The sequence below is a fragment of the Pinus tabuliformis genome, chromosome Q, assembly GCF_031772625.1.
Source record: "Pinus tabuliformis cultivar Carrire ecotype Pingquan chromosome Q, CPIR1, whole genome shotgun sequence".
Taxonomy (NCBI): Eukaryota; Viridiplantae; Streptophyta; class Pinopsida; order Pinales; family Pinaceae; genus Pinus; species Pinus tabuliformis.
The window spans coordinates 785,148,555-785,165,940 of NC_142296.1; the positions used below are offsets into that span (position 1 = coordinate 785,148,555).

The window sequence follows — 17,386 nt, forward strand, 5'->3', positions numbered from 1 at the left end:
GCCAACCGCCTTTGGAGCACTTTCATCTTCGCCTTGCACACATGCATCCGTGCTCATTAATGATTCTTCATGTTTCTAAGCAATTTCTTATCTTGGTTGGCCTTGGCCAACAGCCTCTCCAAATGAGCATTGAGCCGGATAAGCATAGACTCTTGCTCAAAAATCTGGTTCGAGATGTTGTTTCAAGGGGACAAATAGCACAAGGGAAATGTTAGGGAAGGGAGACTTTGAAGGGAAATTGGGAAAAACATATGAAATAGGGAGTTAAGGGAAGGAATCATGATATATACCCCATCACATATTTATGATTTTCAAAGGTTTTATGAGAGGTAGGATTTAGGTTTAGTTTCTTGATTTTTAGGGATAGGGGTAAGGTTTAGGGCTTTTGGTATTTTTTGGTAGGGAGAATGAGTAAAATGACGAGGGAGGTGGAAATAGGATGTAGGGAAAAAGTGGGGGTGAAAAGGATAACCTTGAAAACAACAAGACAAACCCTAGCTCAACCAACACTTTGACCTTCTTGAGCAAACATGCATTGGATTCATTATTTCAAAATAATGGCTTTAAACAACATTCTCATGCTTTTCAAGCTTTGGCAAACAATGTATTTTCATAAGGAGAGGCCTACCTACAACCTTGAAGCAATCCGGGGTTATTTAGCAGCTTACTGGCGAAATTTGGCGAATGAATTCCCAACGGGTCGCGCACACTTCCCAACGGGTCGCGCGCCCTCAATGGGTCGCGCCTGTGTAATTTCTGAACTGGAATGGGCAGCCTGACGGGTCGCGCGCCCTCAACGGGTCGCGCGCCAGGCTCAACGGGTCGCGCTTTTGCAGGAGGCTTTTGGAGGCCTTCCCGGTGTCAGAATCAGGTGCAGGATAGCTCGTTGGAAAGGTCTTTGAGTCTACTTTCCAACCCAACTGGAATTTTTCAATTTGGAGTTCATTTGCCCTGTCAAAAATCAAATCTCCCAAGACTGGTCAAAAAGTGCCAAATGAGGCTGCCTCAAGGAAGAGTGTTGTTGCAGTCAACTTTTGAATGCCTTCCTCAACCCCAAATTTAGCTCATGATAGCTCATTGGAAAGATATTTGTGTCTAGTTATCATTTTACCCATAAAACAAATCATTTGGCCAACCAATCATTTCAGAGGTGTCTTTGATTCTCCTGAGGCAACGGTATTCTTGACATTTCTCTCAAACCATGACACCTGTGCAAAAAGTGAAAGAGGTTTTTCTTCCTTGGCATGTTTTGGACAGAAACCTCTCTCAGTTTCCCAAAATTCATCTTTTATTTCTCTAAAACATCTTTTGAGTGAAACTTATCCCGATGTGTGGAACAGGGGATTTTGCCGAAATGAAGCGGAATGAAGGGGATAAGAGGCTTCTAAATTCTTGGGGAAATTTTTGGAAGTAGGGCGGGATGTTAGGAAGCAGGGAAAAGTGGAATCTCAGAGATTGAGTGAGGGGAAGGGGTCCAAAAGGGAAAAACACAGGCCCAACCTAGAAAATTGCCAGGTTGTAGCTAGAAACTAGGGTTTGTGCAAAAATGAGGAATTTGGGGGATCTCAGTGATGGAAAGTGTTTGATAAGGTACTTTAAGGATAGGGGAAGGTGTATGAACATCAGGATACAAGTTTCGCTAATGATTTGATTGTCCAAGAGATATTGCCATCAAAACCCTAGGAGAAGGAAATGGCCTTGCCTAGGTGCCACTGAAGCATGAACAAGATGTAAAATGACTCATTAGACACTGACATGATAATGAAAACCCTATGAATGATGATAAACTCAGCTGAATAGTGACATAGATTGGCATTTGGGCAACTTTTAGAAGGAGTGAAAGCAAACCCTAGACCTAATGCCTAGTGACCAAATTTTGCTTGAAAACTTTTTGAAATGAAAAAATTTGACCTTGACACTCAGAGACCACTTTGTAAGAGCATATTTGATCACTGGAGGAAGGCTAGAAAGACTGACACTAACAAATGGGATAGGTGATTTTTTGTCCTAAGATAGAATGATTTCCCTAAAATTGTTCTAATTTTCCTTAGTGGCATCATAGCTTCAATTGGGGTGGCCTAGTATAAAAAGAATAAGCGCAACAGAGTGTATGGTTGTGTGGAACATTTATCTACCTAAGTTAATGTTGGCCTTCAACTTTCAAATAGATAGGTTTTTCCTTCAGTTTGTTTATTCAATTGATTAATGCAATGCACTTTGCTGGAGTATTTTAGTATTTGAATGTTGAATGCTGAATATATGATGGTACAACATTTTTACTAAGTATCATCATCTCTATTTATTTTTGGATGTGAGTGTGTCAGTAAACATCCATAATGTTATAGCTTGTGATGAACATGTTATGTGAATCAATATTTTGGTTATAGGATACCATTATAGATTGAACATGTTATGTGAATCCATATTTTCGTTATAGGATACCATTAGGGAATAACAAACTGTGGATGGAACATATGCTTTCTTTGTTAATGTTATGCATGAAACTAGAAATATATATTATGCCTTGTCTACTTAATCATACTCATTTCCCTTGTAATTTTTTTTTATTAAAATAAGAACTCGCTTGTTATACACCAAACTAGAGGTAAAACAAATATAGACAATTTTCAATAATAAAAAAATTATTAAAATTAATGTAACAAAAATTTAGATATAAAATATAATTTTGGAAGGGAAAATTCCAAAATACATACTTCCTCTATACCCCAGGGATTTGAAAACCAGGTTATCCATGAAGATTTTTCTTTCTCGAAGTGCTTCTTGAACATTTTAGATAAAAATCCATATGTACAATGATCACGGTGATTTTTATTGTTTGCATGTATGTTTTCATCCATGGGATATGAGGATCAACTCCTTAATTAAAACTATGGTACTTGGAACTAATAGCAAATTTGTACACACATGATCACAATCTTGTAGCTCCAAGGAAAACCTCTTTTACAGTGAAATTTTTTACTAAAGAATTTGCACACAATAGATCTGGAAAACTAATTGATTTGTAATATATACATATAGATCTGGAAAACTAATTGATATATATATATATATATATATATATATATATATATATATATATATATATATATATATATATATATATATATATATATATATATATATATATATAGACAGGCAAACAGACTTAAATTATATTTATTGATGTAAAAAATGAGTTCAATGTCTTCAAAAATTACTTGAGAACATGGATTTTGTAAACTACATAGCTTAAACTTGCAATTCTAAGGCATATTTTATTGATTTCAAACAAGATTGACCAAAAAATATTCTTAAAAAAGGGCCACAATGAGACTACTTAAAATGTTTTAGCCATAAAAAAAATATTTTTTTAGATTGCTTTATATAATGAATATATAGTTTTTTAATCATATATAATATATACACATTTAAATATTTTTCTTGAAATATTTTATCTTTGGAATATATTTTCCACATTAAAATGAGTTTTTTGTTATTAATTTATTTTTGAATACATTTCAATATTAATTAATCCTCGATAATAAAATATCTTATTTATTAGTCACATTGAAAATTTTATTATTAATTATATATTTTTAAATGTTGTCTTTAATTTTATATTAATAATTAAATAAAATACATATCTCCTTTAACTTTTTTACTTTTAATTACTCCTCTTAAGCATTGAAATATGTTTTTTTTTTTTTTTTTCCCCTGGGAAAAAGTCGTAATTTCTATTAAGATTAAGAAATTACATTTTGTATATACCGAAGCATTCATATATAGGCAGCGTTGCCTAGCATGATCAGTCTGGAGTACTGTATAATCAAAAATAAAACAGGTTGTCTCCTCGCAGGGAGCAGTCCCAAAAAAACTGTACACTATCAGTGTTCAATATTAGAGTCCATTGCTCTACGCGGAGAGCCATATATAGCTGTTATATCAAAATAGAAGTGTTGTATTGCACTAAACATAGTATAATCTACAGCTATGGTTAACCAAAACAGAAAACAAAAAGTAGATCTGTAAATGGGCTTTATAGCCCATTATCCATCTGGTCATCAAAGGGTCGATGATAATGCTGATAGAATGACCCTTCGATTTCCTCATGAATCAGCCAATTGTCTCCTTGCCTGTGCGCTGCCTCTTTGGAGAGTTGATCTGCAGTGGTGTTATGTTCCCTGTAGATGTGACGACAAGCAAATGATTCAAAGGAAGCAGTCAGACGCTTTGCCTCATCTAAAATATGTCTCAATGAAAAAGCATGACACTGAGATGTATCAGACAGCCAATTGCAAACTATTTTGGAGTCTCCAAACAGCTGGAGATGTCTACATTGTTTTTGTATGGCAAAGTGAATGAGATGCTTGGTGGTGCAAAGTTCAACGTAGTTATTAGTTCCTCTGCCTAAGGGAATTTGAATTCTGTAGCTGTGAGTGTCGTTGATATGTAATACAGCTCCTCCCCCACAACCCTCATCTTGTGCAGAACCATCAAAAAATGCCCATGGTTTGGATTTTTCAATGTCCAAAGGTTTTAGGATACGTACAGGTCCAGTGTTATCTTCATCAGGTATCATGTTATAATCCGCAATGGTATGAAGAAGGATAGTAGGCCAATGGGGAGCCCTAAGATTGAAGATAGCCTGATTCCAGGCAATCCAGATTGCCCAGCATGCAAGGAGAGGGATATTGATGGCCTTTCTCGAATGATCATGAATCCAATTCTCCCACGCTTCCATTATGCACTGTCCATGCCAATTTTTCAGATGCGGGAGATGGGATATGATTCCATGCCAAAGTTGTAAAGCAGTGCAGCAGTTCAAAAATAAGTGAGTAGTGCTTTCTTCCTCTAGATGACAGAGATGGCAGCGGAAGGGACCGTAGAAGGAACGCTTCATAAGATTGGTGCCCGTAGGTACTTTATCAAAAAGGACATTCCACATAAGCAGTCGAGTACGCGGGGGAGATTTGAGTTTCCATAATGCCTTCCATGCAGGATGGATAATCTGGGGCTTATAAGGCTCCATGAGCTTTATATAGCCAAGCTTCGGGGTGTATACTCCATGTTTTGCATAAGCCCATATGATCTCGTCAGGTCCTTCTGTAAGCCTGATATGTGCTTGAGTGAGCGCATCCGTGTACTCAGCCCATTCATTGTGCCACTGTTCCGGGATATCTAGAGCTTGTGCATTGTTCCAGGCTTGTTGAAGGAAAGAGGAGTTAGCTTGATCGCCAATATGCATTATGTAGATGACTCCTCTGTTATTAAGATGTTCAATGAGCCCTTCAGGGAGTCTGTGAGTGTTCCCACATCCAACCCATGGGTCCCGTCCTATTCGGACCGCATTACCAGCCTTGATGCGCCATGTTAATCCTTCTCTTAATAAGGGCAGAGTACTAATAACAGCTTTCCATATGATGGATATGTTGTGTAAAGTTCCCCTTTGACTGCATATCCAATCCAACACATTTAAGGGTCTGATATACTTTGCATATGCGACCTTGGTCCATAGTCCATCCGTAGTGAGGAGTTGCCATCCAAGCTTGGCCGCCAGAGCCTTGGAGAAAAGGTCGAGCCTTTTAATACCCCAACCCCCCCATCGCTTTGGTTTAGCAATGGTGTCCCATTTCACCCAGGCAAAAATTTTGCCTGGTTGATGGCCTTTCCAAAGAAATCTACTGCATATATGCTGTAACCTGTTGAGTATGCCTTTGGGGATCCATGTGAGAGCCATCCAATAGACTGGTGTGGCTTCAATCACTGCTTTAATGAGTATCAATCTTCCGGCTCGAGAGAGGTATCGGTGGTACCATACCTGTAGTCTCTTTTCCACCTTGGCTATAAGCCATAACCAATCAGCAATTCTGTATCCATTGGGTTTCAGTCTGAAACCAAGATATTTGATACCTTCTGACAAGGTCAAGTTGTTAAATGGGAAACGCTGATTTGCATAAGTTATTTCATTGATAGAACAGCCAAAAGTAGTGATGGTGGATTTGTTGTTGTTGATCTTCATACCAGTAGCTTTCTGAAAGAGTAGAAATAAGTTGTGTAGTATTGAGGAGTCTCCAATGCTGCCATTCAAGAAGATTAGTATATCATCAACAAATAATAGGTGAGTAAGGTACAGGTTATCTGCAAGTTTAATTCCAGCTAATTGATGTCTTTCCCATGCAGATAATATAACTCTACTCAAGCCTTCCATAATGAGAAAGAACAGCAGAGGGGAGAGTGGACATCCCTGTCTGAGTCCCCTCTCTGATGTGAAAAAAGAGGTAGCTTCGCCATTTAGTAAGACACTGTAAGATACATTAGTGATACAGCTCATAGTCCATTTGATAAAGACATGAGGGAATCCCAGGTGAGTGAGCAACAGCCGTAAATAAAGCCAGTTGGTTCTGTCAAAAGCCTTGGACAGATCCACCTTAAGGATCATACCTTTTTGTTTCTTAATCTGCATGGTGTGCATGAGCTCTTGGGCAGTTGCAATGGCCTCATGGATCTGTCTGTGGTGCAGGAATGCAAATTGTTCGGCTGATATGTGTTGCGATAGAATGGGCTTAAGATGATTAGCAATTGTCTTTGCAATAATCTTGTAGAGGCAGTTGCAGAGTGATATCGGTCGGAAGTCATCAAAGGAATTAAGGGCATTCGATTTAGGGATGAGAGCTATGAAAGTGGATTTAATGGCTGATGATATTCGACCTCTTCTTCTGCTGTCTTCGACAATATTCAGGAGGTCATTGCCCAAGAGATCAAAGAATGCAAGATAAAATTCAATGGTCCATCCATCGGGACCAGGGCTCTTATCTTTTTTGAACCATTTCAGAGTAGCCTCCTGTTCTGCCATTGTCACTTCCTTATGTAGTTCCTCAGCATCTTCTTGCTCAATGTATCTGGGGAAGAGTTCTGCCACTCTCATGATTTCCAAGATGTTGGCTTCGACAGGGGCCTTGTATATACCTTTAAAATGTTCTGTAGCCAGTCTGGCCAGATTCCGCTGTGAAGAGACAGTGACCCCTTGTTCATTCTTTAATTCCCAAATAGTGTTTATTGCTTTGCGGCCATTTGCGAATTTGTGGTAAAATTTTGTATTTGCATCTCCTTCGGATAGCCATATAGCTCTGCTCTTAAGACGCCAGCTTTCTTCCCTTTCCTTCAAGATTTGTGTGCGTTTTGCAATAAGGGAAGTATAATTCTCCTTACAAACAGGGGATAGGTAAGTCCCATTAGATGAATCTTCAAATTCAACAATGACCCTTTCAGCCTCCTTTAATGTTAGGTTATCCTGGATGCGTTTTCGGTGAGCCCAGTTCTTAGTGATCTGATTGAGTTCTGTGAGCTTCCTAACAAAGCCCTCTGAGATGTCCTCTCCTTCTCTGATGGCATTGGATTGCCAATAATTATGCACCAATTGAATGTAAGAGGGATCTTGTAACCAAGATGCGTTAAATTTGTAGGGGCTCTTGATTTTATGAGAAGGGTCTTCGACCTCCAAGAAGATTGGCCTATGATCTGAAATGCCTCCTGATCCCACCCATTGCCGAACTCTGGAGAGTTCGCTCACCAGAGGTTCCTTGATAAGGAATCTGTCCAGTCTTCTTGCAAGGCTTTGATCTCCGCATCTGTTGTTAGTCCATGTATATTGGAGTTTAGCAGACGGTATGTCTACCCAGTGATGGTCCTCTAGAAGGCTGGATAAGCATTGAAATATGTTATTATGATCAACATTAAAATAATTAGTCATTTGTGCTCTCTATATATACATATGCATGCATGAAGTTGAGATTGAAATAAATTAATCAACATGCATATTTAAAAACGTTATTTGAGTCATGTACTCAAATATTTTTAAAAAGTTTTTTAAGTGAGGTACTGAAATATTTTTAGAAAGTATAAGAATTATACAATTTGTTGTACTCAAAAGTATAACATTATTTTTATTATTTTTAGTTACTTTATTTCTCTATAAAATTTGTTTAAGATTATGGTAGTTCATATGGACATTGAAATATTTTATTTGTGGTTGAGAGTAAGAGTATAACATGTATATTCATTTCTTTTTATAGCCCACATTTTTTATTTACAATGAAAATTTTGTGATGCAGGAGCATCTGGCTGACAGGACAAAGACAAAATGAAGGCGGTATGGTCTCTGAAGGGGATGGAGGAGTTAACTCACTGAATGGATAACGTGCTTGTTTTTTTTTACTTTTATTTCATTAAGTTGTCTAAGTTAATTTAGTGAACAGTAATTAGGAACAGTAGGATTAGTTAGTGTCACTGTTCTAAACAGTTAATTTACCTTTGTTAAAAAATGTTGAACGACAATGAAAAGTTCTGTACAAGAAATAACTGATGTAACTGATCGAACATAACTAACAACAGTTAGTAACAGTTTCCTAACAATGTTTTTAAAAGAGAAACAGAACACAATGTAAAGGGTTCGACTATCAGAGAAATGAAAAAGAAAGAGTTGTAGTTTTCTGTGCATATTCTCCTCTTCAACGTCCCTAAGACTGTTTACATTATTTGTGTGAAATTACATTTGTTTTATGTACAGTGTAGACTGTTGGTAATATCCTTACAGGTTATAATGCGACTGGAGTGATAGCAAAAACTAGAAGTAGAACGTAAGCACACAGGTTGCAGGCGGATTCAAAGAACGTGCGGTGGAAGACCAAACAAACAGACTTCGAGACCACATATATAATCGAAAGTCAAGAAGCCGGAATTAACAAGCCAAGACAATCAATTAAATTCTAAAATTGCCAGGTATGCGAATATACAGTCCATACAGTTTCATAATTGAATCAATATAAACGAGAAGATAGCATTTTGGTTCTTTATACATATATATATTCTGTTCGAAACAAAAGAGAAAGAACCCGTTCCATAAATATATTACCCATGCTTATGTCAAAGCGGGAACCAGACACAGTAACCCTCGACCCATTACAGTAACCAAACAGCAGTGTCAATCTACAGCGGAACTGTGTACAGACAGTGACTCGTAAAACATAAATACACAGACCCTAACAGTCATAGCCTGAAGCCGAACAGAAACAACTAGCAAACAGAGAATGACACTACCCGTGTCCAGTTGGAGCAGTCAAATTTCCAGACGCCGAAACCCTCGAGCGGCCATACCTGCAACAACAAACAGCAAACGGAATAAGTGCCGACAGTACCAAGAAAAGAGGACTCGAAACTTAACAAAGTAAATAAATCACAGTTGGTTTGTTTACCTGACGAAGGCAAGCCGCGGCCGTAACAACTCCACCAGGTTCCCCTGCTCACGAGGAGCCAAAACATTAGGCAACTGAGAAAAAAGGAACAGGCACTGATAGCATGGAACAGGCAGACTTACCCTGAGAGTGGCGGAGAAACCGAAGAAGTTTGACACCGTAATTCTGCCAGGCCCGTGGAAAGTCGATCTTGGAACCAGAGGACCGTCACCAGAAGCAGCACAACCAGCAAATGACTGCAACAACTGTGGGAAGCACAGGCACCAAAACTGCATACCAAGTAGAAAGGAGCGCAGAGACACAACAGCTAATTACCATCACATAACAACAACCGAAACTTGGCATAAACAGGAAAAGAGCCGAACCTACCAGGTTGATATAACCCTTGCCGGACGAGTGGGAGAAATTTCCAGGTCGAAGCCTGAACCAGGGGAACGCAACCACAGAATTCCACATCGAAACCGCGAAGAACCGCCGAGAGCGCATAGCTCACAGAACCGGGAGAATGACAGAGTGAATGACTTGGGCGCGAGTTTGAGAACACCCATACCAAGGCGGGCTCAGGGAATCCCAAGGAGGGACAGTTGTCAAACAACCAGAGACCAGCGTACCAATCACAAGACCCATCATTAAATTCAAGCGTCGGCAGATTGATTTGTATAAACAAAAATCTGTTGTGCCTAATTAACTGCAAGTGTACTCCCGCATCAAAATACGTTGGAGGTGTATTACGTGGGCTGGCCCCATCATTTTGACTAAAAAATTTGCACACAACAGATTTAATCCCTCTGGAAACCTAATATATCTATAATTAAGATATACACACACACACACACACCATGTGTACTTTTTCATTGTTTAAATTATATTTTTGAATGCATAAAATGGATTCAATGTCTTCAAAATTTATAGTGAAAAATTTGACTAAAACATTTGCATAGAATAGATTTAATCCCTCTAGAAACCTAATAGATTTGTAATATATATATATATATATATATATATAGAGAGAGAGAGAGAGAGAGAGAGAGAGAGAGAGAGATACCATATGTAATTTTTTAATGTCTTCAAAATGTTAAATCTCACTCCTCTTCATGGCTACCATATATATGAATAGGATGTCAATGATTGTTGATGTCTATGTGCACCCAGTAAATAAAAATATTGCACTGCATCCATGCATATAAAATCGCTCAAAATATCTCCTCCATCTTCATCTTGCTAATGAAATTTTTTTGAAGTAAATAGTTTCAATTTTATTATTCATTTTCTTAAATTCTCATTTTAATATAACCTTTTTCATTTCAATTTTGAAAGTTTGGATAATACATTTAAGTCCTTGTTTTGATAATAGATATATTTTAAATATATCTGGTCTTTTTTTTTAATAAGATGTCTTCATACATCTATTCAAGAGTCCTTGTCTTGATAATACATCTATTTTAAATATATATGGTTATTTTTTTTTAATAAGATGTGTTGAGACATCCTTCAATTATGTTCCACTGAATTTTTCAAACAACACCTTACTATTCCAAGAATAACAACAACTACTTTATCCATTCCTAGTAGAAACATAATCGATAAATTTAAACAATTTTAGAGAAATTTGATTTTTAATAGAGCGTCTTCCACCAAATGGTCTTGTGTAGAATTTTTCAAACTGTGAGCACCTTGGTATTCAAATAGTAACTACTTTATCATTTCTTCCTAGAAATGTAATTTACATAGAGTGTACATTGAAGATAAAGGTTAAGTGACAAAATAAACATGGAATTTGGGTTGTATTGATTTTTGAACGTAAGGGATTATTTTTTGGAATAGAGATTTTTTAATTTTTCAGAGATGTTGACTTAATGATGGGTGGAAGCTGAAAAGCAAGAATCAAACATCAATTATTTTAACGGGATTGAAAATTCAAAAATTTTATTATCTAAATAATATTTGAAAATGACAAGTATATATCATAAAATTAATAATTATATATCTTGAATTCTTAATTCAAATTCTACAACTTTGCCTCGTATATGATTATGACTAAACATATGCAAACTTGGAAGATGGCAAAAACACTATTCAATGACATGAAAATAGGAGACTTGAATTTTTAAATAAAAATGAATTATCGTTTTGTGACCATTTGTTCCAAAAATTGATGGTCATTTTCTCTAAATTAATCCCAATACCAATAAATACAGGGAAATGAAAAAAAAAAACATTTTTTTTACCGAATGTGGAAGGTGAAATAACTATCATAAATACCTATTCTTGAAAATTAGGGCGAATGGAAGGTTGTAGCTCCTACTTTCAAGGGCTAAATTTACTTTTTTTTACTCTCTCCCTTAAAATAAGGTGGGCTGACCTCCATAGCTAATTTTTTATAAAATAAATTTGACGTGATTTGTAAGAATATACTATGATACAAAATATTTGCCCAATAAAAATTTAAAATGCATTTATTTCTCCCAAGGGAAAAAATTCGCCCCTAAAATTTTCCATGTCCTTCATCTATAGCTCAGTGAGCTTCAAAATTTCATTAGTTAACTTCAACCAGGATGGTCTTCTCCAAGAAATTCAACAAATTGAACCATTGGGAGCCTACCAAATTTAAACATTTCTCATGTAAATGATTCTATTTTGGGCTATGAGGCATGCCCTCTTCATAAATAGTCTTTATGTTGTCCAAATGTATTAAGATTTTGAACATATTTTGATGGCTATATGTATCTAGGCTAATACGTTTTGGTATTCTTATAGTTACAAGACTCTGGCTTTTGTATTCAAACAAGCCTTACTTCTTAGTTTTCTAGAGTGGAAGGCACCATTTTTGTATTTTTTGCTAAAACATTGTGTCCCCGAGCATGGATTTTTAACATAAATATTCAATATTATAGTAAAAATATATATATTAAAATAATGTGAGATTTTTTATTTGTTTTTATTACTAACATATGGTGTATGTCTTTAATATTGTACAAGAATTATCTTATCTATTTGATGAATGATGGTTCAACCTCTATTTGATCGATTCTTTCAATTTGGGCAACCTTGTAATGAGCGAAGATTGGACTATTTTGAAGATGACAAGGGATTCATATGGAACTTTTTGTATGAACTCTCTGCATATACTAATAAATTCCCTGGCTACCTTTCCCTTCGCACAATTTTATGGAAATTACTTATGTGCAATTACATTAAAGTTCCATCTAAATTATATGATTTTGTGACTAGTTGATGACAATGGCTAATAATGTATCCATTATCATTGAGAACTCTGGATTCCATTTGACATCTCTTGAAAATTGTAATGACCTTATTGAAAGTGGAAATGTTTTCCCACTTGTTCCAAATGTATATTTTATTCTTGAAATACCACCACTATTAACAAATATCATGCATTAGACTTTAAGACTTCCAAATATCTATTCTAACACATTTTGAAAGACATCGCATTTGTTTCCTCTTTTTTTCTTCTATATCGAAAATCATTGTGATGCCAATTTTGAAATGGACTAATGCAGATCATGTTTAATTTTGTATTATAAAGTATTGAAATCACATTTCATTTGAAATACAAAATTTTTTGCATGGATTTAACCACTTCATTTTGAATTTATGAGATGGATTTTTCCACTCTATTGTCATTTTTATTTTATTATTACATGTTCCATTCTCTATTTTAATCTAACAGTTCAACTATGATAGCTCATAACCTTATAATTTAAATATTGATTATTCAAATATTATTTATATATCTATATCTTACTAATTATTTATTCAAATATTGTTTATATTTTAGAATTGAAATTTATATATTAATTTATTAATTTTAAATATTGGTATATGTTTGTAGAAATGTCCAGTGAAGGCATAAGTAGGCATAGTTTGAAACCTACATAATGTGAGTGTCAATAAAATAGAGATGCAATAAATGAACAAATAAGAGTTATGCATCTTATAAAAATAACAAATTAATATTCATAAATTATCATTTTCCTAGTAGTCATAAGTTTCAAAGCTTGAAAATCATATGAAGAACATTTCCTAGTAATGCTTCTTTCCGTGAATATTTTTTAAACTCTCTTAACAATAGTCTTCTTTTGCAACATTGTGTCTATAATGATAATGATCCTACAAACTAGAACCCTTAGCCTTCTAAATATTAGACCACATGTTCGGAGCATGCAACAAGTATGCAAGACACACATATTTATGGCATTGAACAATTAAGAACATATGATTCTGTTGGTGATAGTAATATGCTTACCCAAATGGTTGAGAATTTGTAACCTTAAGTTGTCAATGTTGCATCTACCTTTCCTGGACCCCATTCTAGAGAAAATTTGCTCCATCCTAGAAATATATCCATATTATCTCTCTTGGAACAACATGGTTATTTCAAGTACCACTTTTCATTATTTTTATACAATTTGATCTATTATATTAATTATTTCATCCATGATTTCTTTTCTACTTGTTTGTAAAACGATATTCCAATGAATAATGTTAGACGAATAAATTACATTATCAACCAAAGATACGTACATTCCTCAAGTTGAAGAAGAATCATCTAACCAGAAAGAGAATATAAATGTTTAATGTCTTTAATTTACTCTTTATTTTTACAATTACACTTGTCATTTTGGCCATGCCTTTGTTTAAGATTAACATTTCTAATTTTGTGTAAGAAAAAGATGATTGGATGCAACCAAAATATGGGAACAATGCAATAATTTTATGGATATAAATTTTCAAAGAAATGGTCCCATTCGATAAGATGTTTCACATCGTGTTCAACCTAGAGTTCCTCTTGACAGAGAACACGAAAGCACTTTCCTTCATTTTGGAAGAGACATTATTGAAGTTCAAGTGAATTTCGAGTCCAAGATTGGTAATCTATTTATTATCCAAATCTTTTATCTCTACAATGAATCTTATCCTCATATGAAAGTTCTTATAGGGTATAAAGGACCTATTTGTAAAAGATGTAAAAAAGAGAGAGGTTACCATAGTTTCTCTTAGTTTTATAACATGGATCCTGGAAAACAAACTTGTTTTGTTAGAGTTCTTATTCAATTTGAAGAGATGCTAATAGCATGTGTTAATCCAATATTGCATGTGACACATGTTCGTGTTTCCAAATATAAATATAGTGGAAACACAATTAGCTTTCCACAAAATATATATGTGATTGCATAGAACCTCCCACGACGTGTTAAACAACTTGATTCCTAAATGTGAGGAGACGTAGTGCCTACTCCAAATATTATGAATATTATGTTAAGAGAACACTTGTGATGGATGCATTACTTTACAAACTTCAAATGGATAAATATTATGGAGATGTTTAACTTTACATGGATTCAATTTATGCTCTCTGAGAAGGATCAATTGATGTGTGTAGTAGTTTATTATTTGTTAATTGTAATATTTATGAAATAGATAGAAATGATGTTCGCATAGAAGAATTGGCCCTTAATCATTTTCACTCTCATTCCTCATATTTTTTTGCTTGACTACCAAATGAACAAACAAAAGTTGATGAAATAAGAAATTTTATTGAAAGTGTAAATTCTACACCTGATCAGACATTAGGTTGGCTAGATATAAATGAATATAATATTGAAGGATTATTATACATGGTATTCCCCACTTTATTCTCACTGATGATACTACTTGGTCACATCCACATATTTGTAATGTTCAAATTCATGAATATGATTTGTCTCTACTCGGATATTTTGATCAAATATTTGGAATCCATCCTCGATTTTGATATTTCTTGTTGAACATGATTACATGCACCATTATATCCAAGCAATAACTTCCTTCTTTTTGAAAAATAGTATTCATGACAATGCACCTACAACTATTCAAGATTTGTGTCAAGAACTTAGCCAATTTGTGTAATAATAAGTTGACAAAGAAGATAATGCATTATGGTTCTTCTCCTAGGGGTACAAGGGCATATTAGACAAAGTATCATACAAAAATCACTTATATGATACCCAATTGGGTTTCCTAACCTTTTTTTTACTTTAAGTGTGTCTGACACCAAGTGGCCTAACTTGTATAATATGATGCCTTCAAATGCTCATTTTCATTCAAAAAATCAACATAAAAACAAAACAAAATGAGAATGTAATTCAATAAATCCATATTGTTTCCATTTGTGTGCACCATAGATTCAATATCTCTCATGAATTAGTGCTCCAAAAATACCTTGGAACTAAAGGATTTTAGTACAAGTTTGTCCTCATATGCTTTATGTTTTTTTCACATCCTTCTATTGTTTTGATTGATTGATATATATTTACTATATCTTCTTTTCATTTTGGTATGAGTGGTAGCATAGAGGCTCATGCCACATCTATGGTTTCTTATGGTTATCATATGTTTCAAACATGGAAACATTGGATTGGTCTAACCTTTCCAATGTGTTGCAAAAACATCCTTTGATAAATATGTAACATCCTAGAATCCATGTGACATCCATCAGTGAAATATAATGGGTCCTCGAAGCCTAAATGGTGATCCTTTTCTTTTGGATGCTTCATCAATTTTTTTCTTGAAATCCTCCTTAATAGTATGAACATTTGTTAAATTGTGTTCAAAGACACACAAAGTATAATGTTCATTTTTGTTTGTGTAAAAAAGCATGTCAATACAATGCTCCATGGTATGTTCATGAAGAGTAAATATTATTCATCGATGAGAAAGGAAAAATTAAATATGAGGTTTCATGTAATGATGATAGGCCAAATGTTCACAGTGTTGACCTTCCCATAATGTGGCAAGCAAATGTTGATTGTTAGTTAGTTCTTTCTCGACATGCATTCTTGAAATATATTGCAATAAAGTTATCAATACATGATGACAAGAATTATAAACGCAAGTGGAGATCAAGATCTAGCTTTATGTGATTACATAAAAAAAAAAAATTGCATAAACGCTTGTTGATCGTGACATTGCAGCACAAGAAACTCACCATATGTTTTTTGAATCTACCTCTTGTTGTGTGTAGTTGAAAAATTGTTCCCTTGAGTGTCGGAAGAAAAGTATTCAAGAAATTATCAAGAGATACTCATTGATTTTATTTCCAAAATAGTTTTCTTGAAATATATAAAAGTTAATCAAACTTTCTAGAACATTTTTCTATGATATAAATAACAATATCTTGGACATTTGATGCCAATTGTAAGAAAGAGCCTGGAATCATAGAGATTTCCATGCCATCATTATATTTTGGCCTGTTATGAAACCAGCTCAAGAAAAGATAGAAAAGATAGATCAACGCCTTAGAATTCAGCCTCTTCGAGGGGGCAACCTCCTTTACATTACATAAATGAACAATTCTTTGATGATTCAAATGAAAAAACCTCCTTTCTATATATAGGAGTCTAAGGAGTCACAATATAACCCAGCCGACCTAACAATAATAATATAAAGCCACAAAAATAACAATAGAGGGATTCTATGGGGCACAGTAATAACAATATGGGCACTACATGGGTACATCAATATAATAAGTGGGTTGTACTAATAACAATAAGGGGATACACTAGTAGTATAGGGGCCTAACATGCCCCTCTCCTTCAAAAAGTGTTGTCCTCAATGCTTGAGTAGTTCCTGATGCTTCTGTATAAAATTCGTGTCCTCCCATGTGGAATCTTCAGCGGGTAAGTTCTTCCACTTGATGAGATACTCTGAAATTGATCGATTTCGTAGTTGTCGGGTTCTTGTTTCTGTGACTGCTCCAGGTTCCAATATGATTTTTCCTTCCTCTTCAATTTCTGGCAATATTGTTTGAATTGGTATATTTTGAAATTTTTGAATAAGTGGCCATATTTCTTCATCCTTCTTCCATTCATCCCTTACTTTGTTTATCCAATCTGGTTGGATAATAGAAATAGCACAAAACAATGCTTCCACATCCTCATCCTTGAAGAGTCTTCCCATTCGGTAAGGTCGCCATTTTTTAAGTGCATGTAGTATTTCCAACATTTCCTTCTCATAAATAGATTGCTTGATATGTAGTAGTAAAAATACCCAATCACCTACATAAAAACATTTTTCACTATGATGTTGATCTACCTGTTGTTTCATTTGATTTGTGCCGAAGTGGCGTTATCCTT

General features: G+C 34.9%; 1 protein-coding gene across 1 annotated transcript; it reads right to left on the reverse strand.

The window, feature by feature from the left end:
- Nucleotides 1-4,036: 4,036 nt before the first annotated feature.
- LOC149221838 (uncharacterized) lies at nt 4,037-9,737 on the reverse strand. The gene is made up of 6 exons (XM_089387492.1): nt 9,621-9,737; nt 9,374-9,496; nt 9,252-9,325; nt 9,097-9,153; nt 6,825-7,697; nt 4,037-6,077 (listed from the first exon to the last, which is right to left on the reverse strand). Exons 1-6 carry the CDS (start codon nt 9,735-9,737, stop codon nt 4,037-4,039), a joined length of 3,285 nt encoding a protein of 1,094 aa, XP_089243618.1.
- Between the last annotated feature and the right edge of the window lie 7,649 nt (nt 9,738-17,386).

Excerpts from the sequence above, each read along its gene's own strand:
- LOC149221838 (XM_089387492.1), bottom strand. The coding sequence starts at position 9,737 with ATGCGCTCTCGGCGGTTCTTCGCGGTTTCGATGTGGAATTCTGTGGTT. Across the intron at positions 9,497-9,620 it reads GCAAGGGTTATATCAACCTG|TTGTTGCAGTCATTTGCTGG; the intron begins GTAGGTTCGGCT and ends TGCTTCCCACAG. Across the intron at positions 7,698-9,096 it reads ACTGCTCCAACTGGACACGG|CCTTCTAGAGGACCATCACT; the intron begins GTAGTGTCATTC and ends ATGCTTATCCAG.